This window comes from Periplaneta americana, chromosome 13 (genome assembly GCF_040183065.1).
Source record: "Periplaneta americana isolate PAMFEO1 chromosome 13, P.americana_PAMFEO1_priV1, whole genome shotgun sequence".
Lineage (NCBI taxonomy): Eukaryota > Metazoa > Arthropoda > Insecta > Blattodea > Blattidae > Periplaneta > Periplaneta americana.
This window is the reverse complement of record NC_091129.1, coordinates 112,571,608-112,594,481: the sequence shown is the minus strand read 5'-3', so window position 1 is coordinate 112,594,481 and position 22,874 is coordinate 112,571,608. Positions and strand designations below refer to the sequence as shown.

The 22,874-nt window shown below is 37.3% G+C and overlaps 1 protein-coding gene and 1 non-coding gene across 2 annotated transcripts in view; both read left to right on the top strand.

The window, feature by feature from the left end:
- Drgx (Dorsal root ganglia homeobox) overlaps positions 1 to 22,874 on the top strand; it is a 263,542-nt gene that overhangs the window by 81,976 nt on the left and 158,692 nt on the right. The window contains exon 4 of the mRNA XM_069843870.1: positions 7,994 to 8,095. Coding sequence (XP_069699971.1) covers positions 7,994 to 8,095 — 102 coding nt within the window. The remainder of the gene's footprint in view (positions 1 to 7,993; positions 8,096 to 22,874) is intronic.
- On the top strand, positions 12,041 to 12,113 carry TRNAR-UCU (transfer RNA arginine (anticodon UCU)). The gene has a single exon. It is a non-coding gene; the product is annotated as a tRNA-Arg (tRNA).

Here is a 22,874-nt window from a genome sequence, read left to right as displayed (position 1 = left end):
TAGTAGGGTAGTTAGCACTGAACGGCTCTGGTCGCACTTGTAAATAAATATTTTAATTCTTTATTTACGAATGCAATAGTCAGTGACGGCAAATACGATGTAAGTAAATCAGATATTTTATCCAATAATAGTATGCTTTATCTTCAATTCATTAATTATTTATTTTTTTATTATACTGGCAAAATAATCTTATTAAATATCACGCGAGGTTTTTATCCTATACTTAAATGGTACAGAGTAGAGAAACGAGTGAATTTATCGACAAAATGAAAATCTCTTGTTATATTACCTCTCTTAAAACATGATTATTGCGGATTCTATTTTTAGGCAGGTACTAAAAGTTTATATTCCAACTAACTATAGTTATCAACGAGTAAGCAATACCCTCACTCTGGTATAAATGATGTCACTAGATTTGAAAGCTGTACACAATTGTATTGAATGGCGCGAACTTGGTGTTCGCTATGTACAAGATCTGATCAAGAAAAGCTGAGACTGATTTTTATTTTTCACAGATGTTTATTACTCTACTTCAATGTTACATGATCTTTTTCAAAGTAGTTCCTCCTACTTGAATACACTTATTATAGTGTTTCTTCCAGTCCTCGAACACGTGATGCAGGCCATAATTTATCAGGTCCTTGAGAATCGCGTCATATATAAGGCGTTTAATAATTAATTAGTCACTAAACAACATAATTGGCTTTTATATCTTCTGATCAGAAAACATGATGCATTTGTAACATTCGAAGTTATTAAACAATGAAAATGCGTGCTATTCATTCACAAGGTAGCAGTGTGATGTGTAACTAGATATAACACTAATTTACAAGGCAACATGGCATGCAAGTAACGCGTACTCGTACACTAACCACACATAACTTAAAAAGGACACCCGTTCACACGATACAACGCGATGTATATATACAGTAATGCATTCAAACATTACAAAGGGACTTGAATATAATGTTCACTTGTTAAGCATTCGGTCGAAAAGAACTTATTACATTAATTCACAGATCAAGCCAATGCGAACAAGTTTCGTCAAGTAAGTTTTTTGATACGTCCAATAGTTTTGAGAGTACGAAATGTAACGTGTTACAACGCTGCAACGCTCCTTGAGGTCATTGCTCTGTAGTGGGTGTAAGAGTATGCTGCAATCATATATTTAGCAAGACTTGCGAGAGGAGAATGCCAACAAAAACGTCTCACCAGATACGTTTCGATTAAATTACGTACTGTACATTAGTAACACTTAACACATTACTTAACATTACTGTAAACTTAATTTTTATTCTAAATTAATTTATTTTCAATTTCTTCAATGATAGTAGCTTAAGGGGAGGCAGAGGTGAAATTTTGAACAAAACTGAAGAAAATTCGGTTTTTTCCATTTTTATTATCTTTATACACTATATGTTCATATTCCGATGTTAGTTTTTGATTTTGTTCCCTTTAAAGTATGAAATTAAAACCAAGATAACTGTATTACTATATTATTCTCATAATAAACTAATACTTATCATTATTTATATACCTTCTCTGAGCATATAAATAAAAAGAAATATTGAAAATTTCTTACAATATGGTGCATGGAGCATTTTATATCAAACGATATAAGTTTTATAAACTTATTAATATTTACAGAACTATTGTAATTAGAAAGTTGAAACATGGTATGTCCATTACTAATAACATATTTAGTAGCCTATCCATGATAAATTTCAAATAAATCGGATAAATTTTGTGGATTTTGAAATATTCACCTCTGCCTCCCCTTAAATGGATATTGGGTTACAGAATATGTATTTGTAATAATGTTATTTTGAGTTTACATAAAACGTAAAGGAATCTTTAATGGAAATAGTTTTGTTTTATAAGAATGTACATTTCTACTATTTTGTAATTACGTAAAAACAAGAATTCAACATATATTGTGAATGTTAAATAAGTTTCATGTTATTCAATTTAGAGTAAAAGAGGTTTACAGCGTAATAAAGAATTTAAAAAATCAAACAACTTGCGTAATTAATTCATTCAATACTTTACGTTTTGATCTATAGTAATCTGATCGAAACGCATTTGATGCGACGTTTTTGTTTACATTCTCCTTTCTCAAGTCTTGCGGAGTGGTTGATTGCAGTTACTCTCACACCAACTGCGGAGCAATTACCTCAAGGAGCATTGCAGCGTTGCAACACGTTACATTTCGTATTCTCAAATCCGTTGGACTTATAAAAAAAATTATTTGACAGAACTTGTTCACATTGACTTTATCTATTACCACTGTGAATTAATGCAATACCTATAGGTTCCCTTCCATCCGTAAAGCACAAGTCTCCAGAGAATGTAACTTTAATATGACATCCAACCACCAAACAATATGACATGAAAGTAATGCAATATATACAACAGACAGCATGGCTCGGTTGTGACATCCGTCCGCTAGAGAATAAGAATTGCATACAACGCAACTATACTACTTGAAGTTTAAGTTGTTTCACCAGATAACAGACGCGCATCTAAGATCTGAAGTAATTAAACAGTAACACTTGCAAGTTGTATCAATGCACCGAGAAAAATGTTATGCGTTGTGGCAGAAAATGTTATTAAATTATATCAATCTCATGTGATGCATCATACGTGCTTAATATTAATATAATACAGTTATCAGGCAATTTAATTCTGACGTTTTTAGTGGGTTATTTAGCGACGCTGTATCAAATACTAGGTTATTTAGCGTAGATGTGACTGGTGATAGCGAGATGGTATTTGGAGAGATGAGGCCGAGGATTCGCCATCTATTTATCTTGTGGTGGGGAAAACCTCGGGAAAAAACCCAACCAGATAATGAGCCCAAGCGGAAATCGAACCCTCGTCCGAGCGCAACTCGGAATCGGTAGGCAACAACCTCGGACGACTGAGCTACGCCGGTGGTTAATTTGAATGTAATGCCCGTTCACGACCAATATATCATGCGAATGTAACACATACAGCCATTACACAATATGTCTTCAATAAGGCATTCAATTACGAGACAACATGACGTACCAGTAATGAATACAATCGTTGTAAAATACGATTTGAAAGTGATGTCCAATCAGCAACCAACAGTCCATGCATGTAGCACACAAAGTGATTCGATAACGAGATTTGTAGTGTGTTACGTTAATTAGCAAGGAAAAAACTATGCAACGCATGAAGTTAACAATAATAATAATAATAATAATAATAATAATAATAATAATAATAATAATAATAATAATAATTAGAGCCCGGATGTTAGGCAAAATGCCTTTTTTAAACTGAGTGTAAATATGAAAGACCTATTAGAGATAAACACGTTTCCACACATTTGGGGCGACAGGCCAATTTTTATTTTGTCTTTTTTGCCTATTTTAGCTCCCTTTGCCTATTTTAAGGTTAAATGCCTTTTTTTTAGCCTTTTTTACGTCATTATTGTACATTTTCTATATCTTTAATGCCCTTAAAATAGACCGCACGTAAATTATATATATAAAGAACGGTTGTACAAATTAAAAATATACTTTCACCACACAAATATTTGCTGAGAATCTTATTCTCCAGTAATACATATGTTTCCAAGAAGTCGGATACGTTTCTCCCCTATCGATTCTATCTTTTATGTCACTTAACAAAAGATTTTGAACAGTATAACCTTCAGTGCTCAGGTCACTTCGAGGTTTACCAGCGAAAGGAGGGGAATGAGGGAAGTATTAAAAGCAAGTCTCCAGGTCCCGTTACTGTTGTCGCTTGCATGCACAAGTCACGCGTACTTTGAAGTCTCTAATCTCTTCTCAAACCACTCTTTTTGAGGCAATACACAGTCGGTTTTTCCCGATCTCTGAAAGAAAGTAGAGACAGTCCTTCTGAAATAAGTTTGCTCTAATCACTTCAGTAGATGTAGAAAGATCTTTTTCCACCATGAAAAAGGTTTTCTCTGACAGGCGGCTCACTATGACAGTTGACAACTTAAAACATCATCTTGTTGTGGCCTGTAACTAAGGAAAGGGAGTACCTATGGGATAGTTTATTAAGTATTTGTCTATTTTTTGTCTGTTTCATGAATAATGAATGCCTATTTCACTGTCTTTTTACTATTTTAGTGCCTATATGCCTGCCTATTTTAACCAAAATAAATGCCTAAACATCCGGGCTCTAAATAATAATTTTATTGCTAGCATGAAGATACATATTGTTTTTTTATATACAGGGTGGAAATGAAATAACCTTGCAGATTGAAAGGGATGATAGGGTACTCTGAAATGAATAGGAAATCTATATTACGTTGTGTGATTAAATGCACGGTTAATTAGAAAATTAAGTTTGAAGTTTCAGCAGTCCGGAAACATTGCCGCTAACACACACTACTCGTGATACAGATGTAAGAGGTCAACGAACTCGGTGAGTCTCTCTAGGTGAACTGTTCTCTGGAGCTGTGTTACAACCAAATCACATCGTGCAGTGGCTTCAAATTAGCGGTTTTTTAAATCAAATTTACACGAAAACCGATAACATACTATTGAAATAGCTAGAGGAATAAATTATTCCTTATTAGCTTTCCTATCGATATGGGCAAAAATCAGCAATAGTTATCGAATAAGAGATTAAACATTTGAGGGAAGAAAAACACTTGTTTCTACCAATATGATATTGTGACTTTTAATTCAACACAACAATGTTACTTTTATTTACAACAAGAATGACTTTCTATAACTGAATTTAAACACTCCCGTCAACAATGGGTATTTCACTCCACACAGCAACACAGTATTCGTTATTGCACTCCACAGACGACAATGACAATTCACTTGGATTATTGAGAACAACAATGTACTCCTAATCTCAACTAATGTTCACAAAGCACTATTTACAAAACAAAACTGTCAGTTCTCAGTTCACAGTTCGTTTGCCTTGGCTAGTTCTTCTAGCTCATTCACTCAAGTTCACAGTATATCGAACCCAAGACTTCCAGAGACAGTCCACTTCGAACTCAAGACTTTCGGATAAAGTTCACTGCACACCGAACCAAAGATTCTCGGGAGCGTTGCTTCCGCCTGGGCGCTGCTACAGTTACTCAAGTTCACTCACATCGAACCAAAGCCTCCTGATCTCGTTGCTTCCGTCTGGACGCTCACTGCTGCTTCACAAAACTAAACTGGCTTGCTGTCCAAACTAAAACTTCGCGTCTTCTATTTATTACTAAACCATAGTTTCCAGAAAGTACTGTTTCGAGTGTCTTCGGAAATAATCTGTTACTGGAAAAGTCTCAAGTTTCTCCACTACCGCCGCAGTCGGCCTCCTTCCCCTCTCGGTATGCAGACGTTCCCCTTACGTCCGTCCCCTCCAGCCAGCGCCCCCAGCGCTCCCAGGAGCTCGCCTCGTCTCTTGCGCGCCCTCCCTTCTGTGGGACGCGTGATCGACTCTCGACGTGGTTGTCACAATATTATAGTTTTTTGTTACATACAACATGAGCTATTCGCTCTGAAAATCTGCAAGGCTATTTTACTTCCAACCTGTTATAAACATCACTCTAGCAACCCCAAACCACGACAAACCACGACTTGCATGTCGAACTATGAACAAAGTTCGGTTGTAACATTAAGATCATCCACGTAACATACAGACACACCACCATTAGTAATGTTACAAATAGATATGCTGTCTCATAGTAATGTCGATTCTGGAGCAAAATTTTTGTTGGAGTGTGTTGTGAGGGTTTAATATAATCTTCGAAGTAAAGACCAATAGATTCTATGGACTTAAACTACCTTTCAGTGAGGTTTGTTTTCTGATTTTTCATGCGAAGAATTCGGTGATACCTATTTCAACACCATCAACGTTTCGAAAATTTTTTGCACGCAGGTAGTGAGCCATGGATCGAAATAGGTGGTAATTTGACAGCGCAAGATCAGGGCTACTGCCGGGTGTTGTAGTACTTCGATTCCTACCCATTTCTGGACTTTTTTATGGTTGTTCAAGCGGTAAGGGTCTCGCACTGACCAGTTGCAAGATAATTCTATTCTATTTATATTAACTAATGCCGAGTACCTCTCCTCAAAACCTCATGAATTCGTTCCAGCTGTTGAGAACAAACATCCGTACCGACTGTACGTCCGTTTGGAAAGAACTCTTAGTGAATAATATCTTCAAATTCCACCAGACACATAACATTAATTTGGGGTCCAATCGATTTTGTTTAACGATGACTTTTGCAGGCTGGTGGGGATAGAGCCACTATTTTGAACTGTCAGAGTTGCAGTAATATACCCATTTTTCATCACATGTGACAATTCTCCTGATAAATGTATCATACATGAGATTAGCGATAAGCTGACGAGATATCCACTCTAGGTTGAACCAGTTCAGGTGTCAATTCATGAGGTACAGATCTACATCTTCAGTATGATTTTCTAAGCGTCTTAATGGGGCCATGTACTGTATCTTTTGAAGCACCAAGTTCTTCTGACAACCTACGAGCACTTTTTTTTTGCGAATTTTCTTCCAAAACTTTGTGTGTATTCTCAATATTCCATACCTTAGGTCTTACAAGACGCTGTAAATCTTTAATATTTCCTTCCCCATTTTGGACACGCTGAAACATCATCGTGTTACTCGCTCACTAACGACACCTTCACCTTCAACTTCACATATTCGAGTCGCGGTAGTAGCTTTATAATCTTGTTTCCAGTAGTACTTTAGAAGGACCCTAATATCTCTTCTGTTTAGAATCATGCATACTTCTACTCCGAATTATCTGTTATCGCGCTTTCAATTTCTTACAACTCTTCGAAACCGACATCAAGCACTTCTATTCCTCATCATAGAACGTCTTTATACTCACCTTCCTATACTGTAGAAATACCTCGCCTCTTGAATTCGTTACCTAGTGACGTCAGGGACTGCCGGACTTTATCACAATTCAAAATTAAATTGGAAAATTTTGTCTTAATGTTTTTAGGTGTTGCTAGAAATATTGATTTGTGTTTTTTTTCTTTTTCTTTTTTAATCTAGATTAAAATTGCAAGTTTCTTGTTTATGTTAGTTAATTAGTTAGGATTCAATTAATTATGATACTTAATCACTCATTTAAAGTTTGTGTGACTGCAACCTGTGTATATTTTTGTGTTTATAGTGTTTCTCTCTCTCTCTCTCTCTTTATTTATTGTGTAGCTTTATTTTGTATATAGTGTATTTTTTTCTCTGTTATTCTATATTATTGTATTTGTATTCCTGGTGTTGTGGAAGAGAAGGCCTGATGGCCTTAACCACACCAGAATAAATAAATAAGTAAATAAATAAATAAATAATATCAAACTTTATCTCCTCCATTTTACAGTATATTCTTTGCATTATAAACTGACGACTGCCACATGCTTACAATACGCAATAATAACCACAGCGTTCTGTAAATTTCATTGTCCAACTAAATAATGGCACTAAATCTTACAAAACACCAAACTTAAAAAACTCGACTTACTTATGGGGCGACCTAATACGTCAAGACATATCTGTGATGTTTGGGTAAAGGGAGATAAGTCATAAAAATGAGTTCGGAGATAAATGAAAATTAAACTTGGAACCCTTATTACAAATAATTTTCTACACAAATAAAAAACATCAACTGCTAGTATTCTTTGATTTTTGCACACCCACTTGTATAATTTAACTTGTGTGTTCATCTGGGGAACAAAATTCCACCTGGACGAAAAAATGACTCATACCCCTTTACTCGAACACCACAGAATAACATGGGATGTAGGCTACATATCTGTCAGGCCAAATACATTCAAATTGCATGCCTTTTTCATGCGACCATTCTATAGGAAGTGTTGTATGCTGGCTACGTCCGTCACGGAGACAATATGATATGCACGTTGAAACTTTCCATGAGGTGATGTGACTGTTCCATCTAGTCACCTACAAACCACGTCCTACCCACTTGACTGACTTTGCACGTCTTGCATTGCAGCTGGAGGAGTTGGAGAGCGCGTTTGCGCAGACGCACTACCCCGACGTATTCACAAGGGAAGACCTCGCCATGAAAATCAACCTCACGGAGGCGCGCGTACAGGTGAGTACCATCAAAATCACGTTCTCGCCCATTTATACAGTTTTCACAGCGGATGATATCTTGCAACTTAGCAAATTTTGGGAATCTCACTGCAATTTACTGTACATTTCACACAAGTAATGTTTTAGGAGACCTGCCCCGTAGGTTGGTGGTCTAAAGGTGGGTTTGCATTGCACAGTACTAATTACTTGCAAGACAGCAACAGGGTTCTTAATTTAAATAGCTGCCGTAGCATGGGATCTGGCTCCCGGTCGACAGCTTCACCATCAGCAGTAAAATGCTGTCTACAACAGCGGAAGCAGAAATGGATCATGAAGCTTACCTTACAGTTCAGTAGAACCTCTATTATCCGTGGTAATCAAGGGGTTGGAGTGGACGGTTAATCGAAAAAATCGGATAATCCGTACCATAAAATATTTTCATAAATTCAGTGCATAACACAGTTTCATAATTTCCTCCGTGGTCTAGATTGTGAATCAGAAGTTCATTAACTTAAGTCCGGTTGTCAACAGTGGATTTATAAGGGTCAAATTATACATTTTGTCCTTGTTTTAATCAAATCGCACACATTTGTAACGCCAATCTCGTATTGTCTTTTCCCAAACAGATCAATTATTTGTATTTTTATTTCGATACTTAGCAAAACACTTTTGACACCCGTGGAAGATATTTATGAAGTACGGGCACTCGAACAGTAGAACAAGGACTGAATGTGCCCGGGTTTGCTCTAAATTTTGCAGACGTTCTTAGAACCATTTGTTTGAAAGCAGGTAGTGATTACTTTACAATTTGGGAAAAACACCTACCGGTAAGTTAACTGTCCCTATTGCCAGCAGTAGTAATATTTAAGGATGAAGTCTGCTAACAACAGACTTCAGAAAAGAATGGGTACTAATGGTATAGCTCTACATACTTCTTCCGCAGCAAAGAAAGAAAAGAGTGAGAGAAAGACAGTCGGATAATCCGCTTATCGGTTAATAGGGTGACGGATAATCGAGGTTTTACTGTAGATGGTGAAAGTGTTATCCTCCTGCTCGTATACAACATTCACGTCGCGAGAATATGTTGCCACTCACTCGTCTAAGCTCATCAACTGAAATTCTTTCTACTTCATGCTTAATATTAGCTAGAGTCATTCTGTTTGCGGATACGTGCGAAACAATTTGTATTTCCTCCGTTAAAACTGTTCTTGTATTTCTTTGCAGAAGTTACTTTAAAAACAGTTCTGCTCGTTTTGAACGAAGAGAGTTTATTCAAACGCCCCCTTCAAGAAATGCTATACAAAGACTAGTAATTACATTTGAACCCACAGGTTCAGTGTTGGACAAAAAACATTCCCGAAGATGAACACTTTTAGTGGATGAAAGATAAAATGTTTCACACGAATACGCACACATTAGAGGAACTCCAGGCTAATACTGAGCATGAAATATGAAGAATTTCAGTTGAAGAACTTAAGCGAGGCGATATCAAGCTTGTATACTAGCGGAAGAACGGCACTTCCAACACCTACAAGAGAGGTTTCATAATCAATTTTTGCTTCCGCCGTTGCAGGAAGCATTTTACCGGCTGATGCTGAACCTGTCGCCCGGGAGACAGAGATCGTGCTACGGCAGCCATATATTTAAAGACCCTGTTCTTTGTGGAAACAACAAGGGAATATACTAGTAATTTTTATTTATTTTAGTAGGTTATTTTACGACGCTTTATCAACATCTCAGGTGATAATGCCGGTGAAATGAGTCCGGGATCCAGCACCGAAAGTTACCCAGCATTTGCTCATATTAAGTTGAGGGAAAACCCCGGAAAAAACCTCAACCAGGTAACTTTCCCCGACCGGGAATCGAACCCGGGCCACCTGGTTTCGCAGCCAGACGCGCTAACCGTTACTCCACAGGTGTGGACAATATACTAGTACCAATAGGTCTATTTGCACAAGTCATCAGTACAATTAAGTAGCTAGAAACCTAGGCTTGCCATCTACCACTTGCAAATCCGTTATCTTTCGTCCACCATATTACACCAATATAAACACTCGCTCCTCAGTATAAAGCTGTACTAGTAAGACAGTAGAAGTGTGTTTTTATTTGTTCTACGCTTTGTTCTAGACAATTCTTATTGTTTTATTTAGCATATTTGGAAACTTTACGATGAAATATTGTTCCGAAGGCGATGCTATAAAGTTTGTAGAACTTTACTGCGACTCATTGTTTGTGGGACACTGACAAAGGTTTGTTATAGGAACAATTAGAACATTTGCTAATTCGCACAAATAGGCCTATTTATCTTCATTTTTATTCAATAATTTCTTTGAATATCAGAAAACACGACCGTGATAAGGATTCATCCTCTCCATGTGATCGCTCTACTGGTTCTGCTGTACAGTACACTTTTAAATGTAGATACCTATCTTGTATATGTGTCAGTAGATTAGGTAGAGCATTTACTAGTCCAACTAACAGACCTAGTAGCTATACTAATGTAGACCTGCTTAAGGCATCATGTCTGACTCTCGTTATTGAATTAGCGCTTCGGCCAATGTATGGGACCGGTGCCCACCCAGCATCGTGATGAATTTGGGGAGCTACGATAGGTAGCGAAATCCGGTTTCGGAAACAAGCTATAACGATAGGAGGGATCATCGTGCTGACCACAAGATACCTCCGTTCTGATTGGACGATTGTTCACCTGAGGCATGTGAACGTGAGACCAATGCTGTAGTCTGCTGATCGATCTTGTCCCTTCATGGGCTGTCACGCCACGAATTGGAATGTTTTAGGAAGAGTATGATTGAGCTTTTCAAGTTACTTATTTTTTACAGAAAATAACATGTTTCCTAAGTTGAATCTAGCGTAATTTTCAGATCAAACAGAAGAAAAAAGATATCTTACTTGATGTACCAAATGTTTACTTGACAGCGACTGAAAACAGAAAGTGAAAAATTATAGGAAAATGAACAAATAATGGTAGAAGATTCCAAATAATTACACTCAAAGTGAACATTTAAAAATTTTAGAATATGTGATGTAAAATATAAATAAGAGTAAACAAACGCTTCCGCTGCTCAAGGAAGATGTACTCTTCACGATGTGAAGGGACATGTGAGTCAATATAACGTTCTAATGCACTTCAACCTGGTTGTATGAGCACATCTGAACAACATCTACGAGGAGCAATGAATAGGGAGAGCCGCACCTATTGAGTGGCCAGCGTGATCACCGGACTTCATGCCCTTAATCTTTTTCTTTTTTTTCTTTTGGGACATGTTAAGTAATACACCACTCGAATTGACACCAGAGAGGAACCGACTGTAAGAGTATTGACTGCTTTTGATCAAATTCGATACAGGCCAATAACCGCTGCTACGACGGTGTAATGAATGTAATCAGGTTTCAGGTTCAGGATAGACACTTTGAACACCTGTAATTTGTCAGCAAACATACTTGAAAAATAATTCATTCATTTCATAATTTTATTGTTAATGTCACTAAAACCTGTATTGGTTTTGATGTCGCATCGGAAAACAGAGTGTTTACAAAAAATAATCCTCATTATGAGATTTACGATCCCCAGAGTTTGTTGCAGAGGTCCTGAATCAGCCTTTATGTACAGTCAGAGGAAAGGTTTCAACATGAACTCATTCCCTTCTGAGAGAAAAATATGAAGAAAACCAAGAAGTAGTTGATAGACAAATTACCATGAATTAATGAACGCGATCAAATGCAGACAGAGAAGATTGTAAATTTGAATTCAAAGACATGACGCATGTGTTTCATATACTCATACAAGAAACTACACGTTTCTCTCACACTCCAGATTGCGTAATCGGTAAGGGTAGGCTATCTAGAAATTCAGTCCCTCCAGTTACTCGGAACGATTACGTAAGCTTGTAGAAATAAAAAAAAAATAGCATGCATATAAGACTTTGTGGTGGTCTATCAGTTAGCCCCTTTGGCGCAGTGGAAAGCGCGTTGGACTTCTAATCCAAAGGTCGTGGGTTCGAGCCCCACAAGGGGCAAAAACAAATTTTTAATTTATTTTCCATCAGAGTCCTGAAGGCTCGTAAAATTACAGACTTAATTAAAATAAACTGCAATAAAAGAGTATTGTTAAGAGCTCATAAAGCTGAGGATATGAATAATTGCCTCAAGAGTCGTGGAATCCGTCTTAAACCGAACTGGAGAGTGGGAGAAACGGACATTGCGTGGGATTCCGCACATGCCACTGTAAGCGCCTTCGTGCTCATTCATATTCCTCAAATGTTCTCTGTCGAGTGGCAGATGTTGGATAGTCTCGTTATAATGGGGAAATACAAACCGCTTTAGTATCAAACAGGTTCTACCCAAAAATATGAAACCATTCACTATTATTTACAGTAGCAATATTATTGGGCGACTCTATAGCTACGGTATGTAATTATTTAACAGAAAAATATGTCCGATAAGAATCACCACCACCATCAATGTAATAATAATAATAATAATAATAATAATAATAATACTTACTTACTTACTGGCTTTTAAGGAACCCGGAGGTTCATTGCCGCTCTCACATAAGCCCGCCATTGGTCCCTATCCTGAGCTAGATTAATCCATTCTCTATCATCATATCCCACCTCCCTCAAATCCATTTTAATATTATCTTCCCATCTACGTCTCGGCCTCCCTAAAGGTCTTTTTCCCTCCGGCCTCCCAAATAACAATCTATATGCATTTCTGGATTCGCCCATACGTACTACATGCCCTGCCCATCTTAAACGTCTGCATTTAATGTTCCTGATTATGTCAGGTGAAGAATACAATGCGTGCAGTTCTGTGTTATGTAACTTTCTCCATTCTCCTGTAACTTCATCCCTCAATATTTTCCTAAGCACCTTAATCTCAAACACCCTTAACCTATGTTCCTGTCCTAAAGTGAGAGTCCAAGTTTCACAACCATAAAGAACAACCCGTAATATAATTGTTTTATAAATTCTAACTTTCACAGTTTTTGACAGCAGACTAGATGATAAATGCTTCTCAACCGAATAATATCAGGCATTTCCCATATTTATTCTGTGTTTAATTTCATCCCAAGTATCATTTATATTTGTTACTGTTGCTCCAAGATATACGAAATGGAAATATAAAAATTGGAAATTTATCTTTTGAAGAGGTGGAGAAGTTCAAATAATAATAATAATAATAATAATAATAATAATAATAATAATAATAATAATAATAGTCTAATAATAGTAAAAATAATAATAGTGAAATAATATATATTAGGCCTGTATTTTGCCAAACAGGCAAACATATTATGAAATCAGGCAAGGTAAGTCTAATCATGTAAATGCACACAGTGGTTCAATCCCGAGTTGTGTTTATTCCCGGATTTTCCCGCAATCTATTACAGTATGAATAAATGCTGGGTAACTTTCGGCGTTGAACCCTGGATTTATTTCGCTATCATTATCACCTTCATCATATTCGGACGCTAGATAACCATATCAGTTGTTAAAGCGTCGTAAAATAACCAATTAAAAAAAGCAATTCTCCTAATAAATCTATCATCCATGGGATTAGCGATAAACTGATGAGAGATATCCACTTTGCTTTGAGCCTGTTCAGATGTAAATTCATGACGCACAAATCTATAGCCTAGTGTTCCTATATGATTTTCTAAGCGTCTGAATGTGGCGATGTTTTGTATCTTTTGAAGCAATAAGGTTCTTTTGACAACCTACGTGTACACTTTTAGTGAATTTTCTTCTAAAACTCTGAGTGTATTCTCAATATTCCAAACCTTAGATCGTCCAGAAAGTTTTATATCATTAATGTCTCCTTCACCATTATTCAAACGCTGGAATCATCGTTATGCTATGCGTTCACTAACGACACCTTCATCCTCACATACTCTTAGAGTCGCGGGAGCAGCTTTATAATCTTATTTTCAATACTTAGTAATTAAGAAGGACCCTAATCTCCAACTTCATCACTTCCATTTTCTATTCTTTGTATTAGTAGGTCTACTTAACGACTACCACATGCCCACAACACGCAATAATAACCATAGCATCCTGCAAATTGCATTGCCCAGCTAAATAAAATCATTAAAAGCTTACAAAACACCGAACTTATAAAACCGACATAACTTATGAGACGACCTAACAGGCTACTTATCAGAGATTTCAAATGCGAAAGTTATACAACATGAGTGAGAAATAGCCGATTACAGTAGAGTCTCGATTATCCGAATTTTGATTAACCGAGGTTCCGTGTTATCCTAGCCCGATTAAAAAAAATACTGTAAATATTGTACATTATAGCATGTCACTTGCCTTTTTTAAAAACGTATTTGTACTGCATTTTTTAAATAAAAATTATGGTTTATTTAACGACGCTCGCAACTGCCGAAGTTACATCAGCGTCGCCAGTGTGCCGGAATTTTGTCCCGCAGGAGTTCTTCTACACGCCCGTAAATCTACTGACACAAGCCTGTCGCATTTAAACACACTTAAATGCCATCAACCTAGGTCGGGATCGAACCCGCAACCTCGAGCACAGAAGGCCAGCGCTATACCGACTACGCTAGGTCGACTGCATTTTTAAAGGTCTAGAGTTCATATTAACCCATTCGATTTAGTCTACTAAGTAAAGAGTTTGTCTAATTTCTAATCAAAACACAATTTTTCAGTAACCATCTGTTTTATCCGAGTTTTTACTTATCCGAGGTAATTGGTGTATAGTCAACTGTCCGAAGATAGGTCTGAACCTCATAAGCCGACTTCGGTCCTGGGCACAGAAACGCATGAAGTTCAGAACGCACGAACGATAGTGTTGTGTTGTTCGAGTGGAGTGGGAGATGGAGCGTGCCGTTACTTCATGTCTCAACATGTAAACAGTCCGTCACAGTACGGCACAAAATATATTTCACCCTGTACAGATGCAGTATATACAGTTCATTCCTAGTGTAGACAATAAATGCCTAGCATTAAAGTATTAACGCGAGTTGTAACCTTCAATCAGGTGTCCGTACGCCGAAGCCTGCAGCCAAGCAGCAATACACACAACGGTAATGCACATTACGGACCCACCTGTGCTGTTGCAGTCACCCCTCTACACGGGTCATGACGTCATTTATACTCCGTGTACTCTAAACCTCATACTGGTTACTCTGTGTCCCTAGGCCGAAGCCTTCTCGTAAGTGATACCACGAAAACACCACTAAATTTTATATTTTGGCACAATTTTCTTCATATTGCGTAGACTTCTAGTGATAACCAACGGGGACTGCCCATATGTATCGGGGTTCCCTGCAGTGTTGCCAAGTCAGCGGTTTTGTAGCTAAATCTGGTGTTTTCAGGACTATGGTCAGCTACAGAATTTTACCGTCAGCGGCTAGCTGTTTATTTGGCGTTTTTTTATGATTCCGGCAGAAGGAGACGATATTTTTCAGTTCTTTTTTCTGTAAAGATATAATTGTTTTTATATGTACTTGCGGACAACAAAATTAGTTAATCATAAATCAGAGTTTAATATGGTATTATCACAATTTTTCATTGTGCGAGTATAAACTATCAACGTTTTATGTTAACTCGATTTGGTACAACCACGTCCATTTCCTGCCTCATCCATTGTTGTTGTACAAATAAGGTATCCTGCATTTTGTTAAACTCTTAGTCTAATCATGTATGCAATGTTTTTGTAAATTAATAGATATATTTAATCACAAAGACTAGATAATGAACTGAATTATTATTATTTCCATTTATGATAACTTATATTATGATATATTATTTAATTTATCAGTCCGCATTATACAAAGTGATTTATATAGAACTGACACATTTCTTTCTTTAATTATTCCGTTGGAAATTCATTCAATGACCCAATTTTAGCACCAAATTAAGCAGAATGTTCTGGAGTTTCGATTCCTTGTCACTAGATGCGCAGATGTTTATGTTTTATTCCTATTGTTGGCAGCACTGACCCAATTTTAGCACCAAATTAAGCAGAATGTTCTGGAGTTTCGATTCCTTGTCACTAGATGCGCAGATGTTTACGTTTTATTCCTATTGTTGGCAGTACTAGATGCGCAGATGTTTATGTTTTATTCCTATTGTTGGCAGCTGTTTTCAACATTTTGTGTCAACGTGAAAATGCAGTACACATTAAATCAACGACTCTTCCTTGTGAAGCAATACTGGATTATGAATTCAATTACAGCTACTCAAAGGGCATACCAGAGAGAATTTGGTGTTCGCAATCCTCCCAAAAGAAACACAATACTGGGACTGGTAAACAAATTGGAAACAACTGGATCTCTGGCGAGTGAAAAGTGCAAGCATCGTTCATCTAGGCTTCCCACGGTTGTTGTTGACGTAAGAGCACGACTGGAGCAGTCACCCAAAAAACCATTAAGACGTTTGTCGCAGGAGACAGGGTACACCTACTCAATGTGTCAGAGAGCTGCGAAAAGTGCAGGCCTAAAACCATATAGGGTTACGGTTGTTCATCAGCTACACTCAGCTACAGGAACCAGATAAGGATAAAATATTGAATTATTGTCGTTGGTTTCAGACGTTCATTGTGCAAAATCCTGCCATATTGTCCATCACATGGTTCACAGATGAAGCATGGTTCCATTTATCCGGTTATGTGAACTCACAGAACTCACGCCATTGGGCCATTGAAAATCCACATGTCATCCATGAAGCACCTATGCACCCGGTTAAAATCGGAATTTGGTGCGTAATATCCGCACAGAGAATAGTGGGGCCAATTTTTTTTAACCAGACTGTGAACACTGCAGAGTACCGATTGATTTTCATGGAGTTTGTTGAGCAACTGGACGATGTAGAGCTGAGTCAAGGATATTTTCAGCAAGATGGCGCTACATGCCATACATCAAATGAATCCATGGAACTAATTGCAAGTTTCTTTGACGACCGAATAATTTCCAGGAACCTGTGGCCACCGAGATCTCCAGATTTGACAACGCCGGACTTCTTTCTATGGGGTTACTTAACAGACAGGGTTTACGCCACACGTCCCCAGACATTGGACGATCTGAAGCACAACATCACACAGGAGATTCAAGCTACTGACAACAGAGTCCTCCAACGAGTGGCCAGTAACATGGAACGACGTGTTGAGTTGTGCCTTATGCAGGATGGAGGACATTTTCAACATTTGCTATAGAGTTAAATAATCTCCCAAAATTCCTCTACATTTTAGGTATAATAAGCTGTCGCTAGCACAATTCGTTTTGAAACAATGAAAGAAATGTGTCAGTTCTATATAAATCACTCTGTAGTTTATGTAACACAGACATACTTAAAACCAGACTCATTATTGGCAGGCACGTCTCCAGTTCAGTGTGAAATCAGATTACGAACCGACTGGTGTGATTGTGAATATGATTGTTTCCGAAGTGTCCAGTATATTCTTGAGCTACTTCATTCACTTTGAAGAAATACGCCACGTATAACTCTCTACGTTCTAAAGTTTATATATGTGTGAAAAAAAAAAACATGTGTTGAAAAATTAGGTGGAAGAAGTTGTCGGTGGTAGTTGGAAAGCTCGATGTAAATGATGTAATGATATTGAATGCAAATTATTCAGATTTAAATGTCCTTACGATTTTGCACAGAATATAGAGCCTACAAAGTGATAGCCTACACACTTTCCATAATTTAGTCTACATTTTTTTAAAATTCTCCAGTTCCCAAAACTGTATAGTTTGTATTTCAAATTTGAAAGTGATGTGTTAAGAAAAATCTGGAGTTTTTCAATTACAGTTTAGCGGTTTTTTAAGCTTGTGCAGCGGTAAATGGAATTCTGAGTTGGCAACACTGGTTCCCTGACTGTGTGGTATTAATTGCACAAAAATCACCGCTGTAGACAACCCAGAACATGTGGCTATCAAGGGCACACTCAGTCCCAAACGAAGGACAGGATGAATGACGACCTTTCGTCCGGAAATAGAAATCGTTTCCGCTGCAAACACACCATTTGAGCCCTAGAGAAACAAACTGATGATAATAATAATAATAATAATAATAATAATAATAATAATAATAATAATCGTTGTGGAATCTAATATCAAAGAACATGTGTGATTGGAAACTCTGTTAAGTAAACAAACCACGCCACTGGAGCCAAGTACTGTGGAGATAAGCTACTGTCCACTCCACTCAGCCTCACGACCACCCCAAGTGCCTTATCGGCAGCCACCCAATTAGACCCTAACAAACTCTCTAATATAATCTTTCACTCACGCACGTCTCGTCTCGTCTCTCAATTCCCACTGGCCGCTTCCCAGCAGAGTCTGTCTGTACTTGGCGTTTCCCCCTTCGTCACCTCCTTCATTTTACTACCCTATCAGTACATCCCGAGACATGTAACTTTTTAAGCCCCTTCCTTCTCTCCTAAGTAGCCTGCAGACGGTGTAATGCGTATTAAAGCTATCGCCAGGTGTTTTTATTATATTTCGAAACCAACTAAAATGGTGACTTGATTAACAAAGTAGTTTGCAGATTCTTATGTCAGTCAACCTCTTCGCTGGTGTGAAATAATTTCTGATGGATTTTAATAGTACATTATGCAACGAGCCTATAATGGTAGTAATTAAGACGCGAGTATGTTCATGAAACGAGCGCAAGCGGGTTTCATAATTTTCATACGAGCGTCTTAATTACTACCATTATAGGCAAGATTCATACGACTTTTTATGCTCGACCATATTTCTAACTTGAAATTATTCATAAGTATTCATGTTATTCTTATCTGACTGGGGAGCGGAACTGACCTTGTGCAATATCTCGTAAATTGTGAGATGTATTGATTTGCGAAAGTATTGATTTTTTCCGAGAAACAAATGTCATTGACCTTGATATAATCTAGAGAGTAAAATAAACATTAATCTTGATATAACCTTGAAATTGATTTAGACATTGAAAAACGAGATGACAAATTGAATTTATCTGAATATTATTTACAATTAACACTAATTATTATAGTAACAGAACATAACCTTCTGCGACAGTATTGGATTTCCAGCCTCCGTGACGTTTCGCTAGTTGTCTTTCGATTGCATATCCGAGAATAATCGATACTTGCGCTTTCATATTGCTACAATGGTGTTTTCTGATTGGTGGAACACCTGAACTTTAATGAATAGGTGTACTTTAATGAGGTCCATTAAACGGCTGCTACCAGGTGTATAATTACTACATTTCTGCATTGTCGAGCATAAAGAATAATAAAATGATTTTCATGTCTTTCTCCGAAAAGGAACTGAAGCTGTGGGTCCCGTGTTGTAGATTTCGGCACGCAATGAATCTTCGTACTTGATAGAGAGCTAGAAGCAAAATAAATTACGAAAGAGTCTCGATTATTCGAGTTAATGTGGACTAAGCTGGTCTGACTAGTGTAATATGTAGCTAGTCGGCGATGTATGCAATGGAGGGGGAAAGGAACTGGCCACCTTACTCCAGTATCTCCTGGCCTAGTTGGCTCTGAACAAGTGTAACTTTTCGTTCTGAAAAAGAATTTTAAAAAGTTATAGGCCTATTTGTTCGTATCAAATTTCTGCACATTTAAAGGATAAAACTGAAATTCTTACAATAATTTACTATCATAATACACTGGCCTCTTAAATCGACCGAGCACATTAGAAATTAAATCAATGGATTTCCCAAAACAAGCTGTGAAATGTTTCATACCAAAAAAAAATCTTGAAAAGGAAGCAAAAACGAGACAAAGAAGACCGTTTTTGCAAAACTTGCTAACTGCAAAATTTTCAAAATTGAAATTTTGGTGGATTAATTAACATAAGACAGGAATCTACATGATGCTAAAGGCTTCTAGGAAAATCTTATTATTTCCTTCACAGTAGTGTGTCAAAGTGTGATCGTTTTTTCAAAACTTGCTTTCTGCTATGTGAGAGCTATAGAAAAACTTGCAGTTATTTCAGTTTTTTGTGTTTCCTATAAAATTTAGTTTTTACAGGCAGCAAGTTTTGCAAAAACGGTCCTGATGTATAAAACTTTTTTGTCTGAAATATCTGAGAGAATAACCCCCTGAAATTAACGACATTACTTTAGGTTCACTCTGTGTGTGTATAAGTGTGTAACTTATAGTATTTGTGAACCGAGAAACGACATTTGACAAAGTGGATTGGCATAAACTGATGGGGAGACTGAAGAAAATAAATGTGGATTGGAACGAGAAAAATCTTTTCTATAACATTTATATGAAATGACTCGAAGTTAGGATAGGAGAAGCAATGTCAGAAGGAAGTGAAATAGGGAGAGTAGTACGAAAAGAATGCCTTTTATCATCTATTCTATTCAATACCTACTTGGAGGATTTAATGAAGGACTATTTTCGGAACATAGGACGAGAGATAGAGGGAGGGAAAAAAATAAAATGCATCAGATTTGCTGATGATATGGCGTTGTCGGCAGAAGAGGAGATATTAAGGGATATGCTACTGGACCTAATGACAGCTATGAGCAGTATGGGATGAAGATAAAATGCAAACAAGACGAGTACCACGGTTATCGGAAGACAAATAAACAAGGTAAACGTGGGAATTCGAAATGAGGCATTAGAGCAAGTGGACTGCTTCAGATACTTGGGATGGACTATAAGCAGTAACATGAGCTTCAGCCAGGAACTCAAATGGAGGATAGCAGTGGCAAAGGAAGCTTTTCATAGAAAACAGAGCACCTTCTGTGGACCTCTGGAAAAAGAACTAAGGAAGAGACTAGTGAAGTGCTTTGTATTTGTATTTGTATTGTACTTGATTGCCAACATTTACATCCCTGTAATGTGGACCTCACAATTTTTGTATCCGGTGCCACAATTACGTTCATTACAGATATAACTTTTGTAGACGTTCTTATAATTTGACTTTATATCCCATTTAAATTGATGATTATTCCCACCTTTAAAAACCTAACAACTTCATTTAGATCATTCAAAATTCCCACTTTTACAACTTTGTTCTTGATTTTCAATACACTTATAACGAACACATACTGTTTCTAATAATACTTGTTACTAAAACATACTACCCACTTGTCCAATAAGTTCATTATTATGTCTGTTTGTTGTATGAATTTCATTTTTCAGATCTGACTAATTTTCTACATATTATACTTACTATCCTAGCTAGCCTCCTCCGCCAGACTCCTCACCTATTTTCAATTATCTCTATCGTTTTACTTAACTTCCTATTACACTTCACTAATTCATTCAGAATTGCACTTTTATCACTTTGTTCTTGATTTTCAGATCACTAGACTATATCGAACACACACTGTTCCTAATAATACTTGATACTAAAACATATTACACCATTGTCCAATATGCTCGTTATTATGTCTGTTTCATGAGTACCTTTCATTTTCCGATCTCACTAATTTTCTACATATTATACTTAGCCATCCTAGCTAGCCTCCTCCCCATACTCCTTACCTATTTTATTCCCTCTATAAAACTGTTCATCATTAGCAGAATGTCGTCTTTTGTAGCTAGATTACTTGATGACTCTTCTTGAAGTACTTTGTGTGGAATATGGTATTTTATGGGGTAGAAACATGGATATTACGACGAAATGAAGAGAAGCGACTAGAAGCTTTTGAGATGTGGTTATGGGAAAGAATGGGGCGTGTGAATTGAACAGACAGAATAAGAAATGTGTTGGAAAGAGTGAGTGAAGAAAGAATGATGCTGAAACTGATCAGGAAGAGAAAAAGAAATTGGTTGGACCGATCCGCCGAGGTGCTCTCCCACCAACACGACATCTATAGTGACAGCTGGGCACTTAAACCACCGACCGAGTCACCATCTATCTCTGAACCGGACAATTAACTCCTACTTGACAGACGCTGCCTCCTGTACAATGTTGCATCTATTATGATGGCTATATTCTTATTATTGTCAGAGAGTTATGGGTCTGTCTGTCTGTCGTGGAAATTAGGTACCAACTTGGCATTCTCCTTTATTTTTAAATTATGGTTTATTTAACGTCACTCGCAACTACTGAGGTTATATCAGCGTCGCGGGTGCGCCGGAATTTTGTCCCGCAGGAGTTCTTTTACATGCCAGTAAATCTACTGACATGAGCCTGTCGCACTTAAGCACATTTAAATGCCATCAACCTGGGGCGCGATCGAACCCGCAACCTCGAGCACAGAAGGTCAGCGCTATACCGACTGCGCTACCCAGGCCTGTTTCTCCTTTATTACTGGAAATATTTCATGTATAATTGATAGAGGAAACCACGAAAAAAACCTCGCTCAGATTGGACTGCCCCAGATTTTGAACCCAAAACCCTCCAAATACGAGTACAATGAAAACACCATCAAATTGCAAAATGAGCATAATTTAGCCTAAGTAAACAGTAAAATTGATTGTTGAAACCAGTTTAAATCATCAATTTACATATAGGCCTATATAAATTGACATGGCAACACTGAAAAGACTTTGACTGGATTCGAAAGAAAGAGCAAAGGTGGAATAGTAACCACTTATTTTGTTTTGGCTCCTCGATTTCATTGACGGTATGAATTAAATGACTCTTAAAGGGAGATTTGAAGATTTTACTTACCTTTGGAATTCCGGATTGTTGCTGAAATGTATAGCTTGAGTTTTTCAAGTGTTTACTAGAAAATATTTCTATTTTGTGCTTATAGTATCTGGAAGCTCGGTTCAGTGGTAGTTAAGGAAACAATAAAGATGATTTTCAAGACAAACACTTGAGAGAAAAAAAAAAGAGACAGATCATG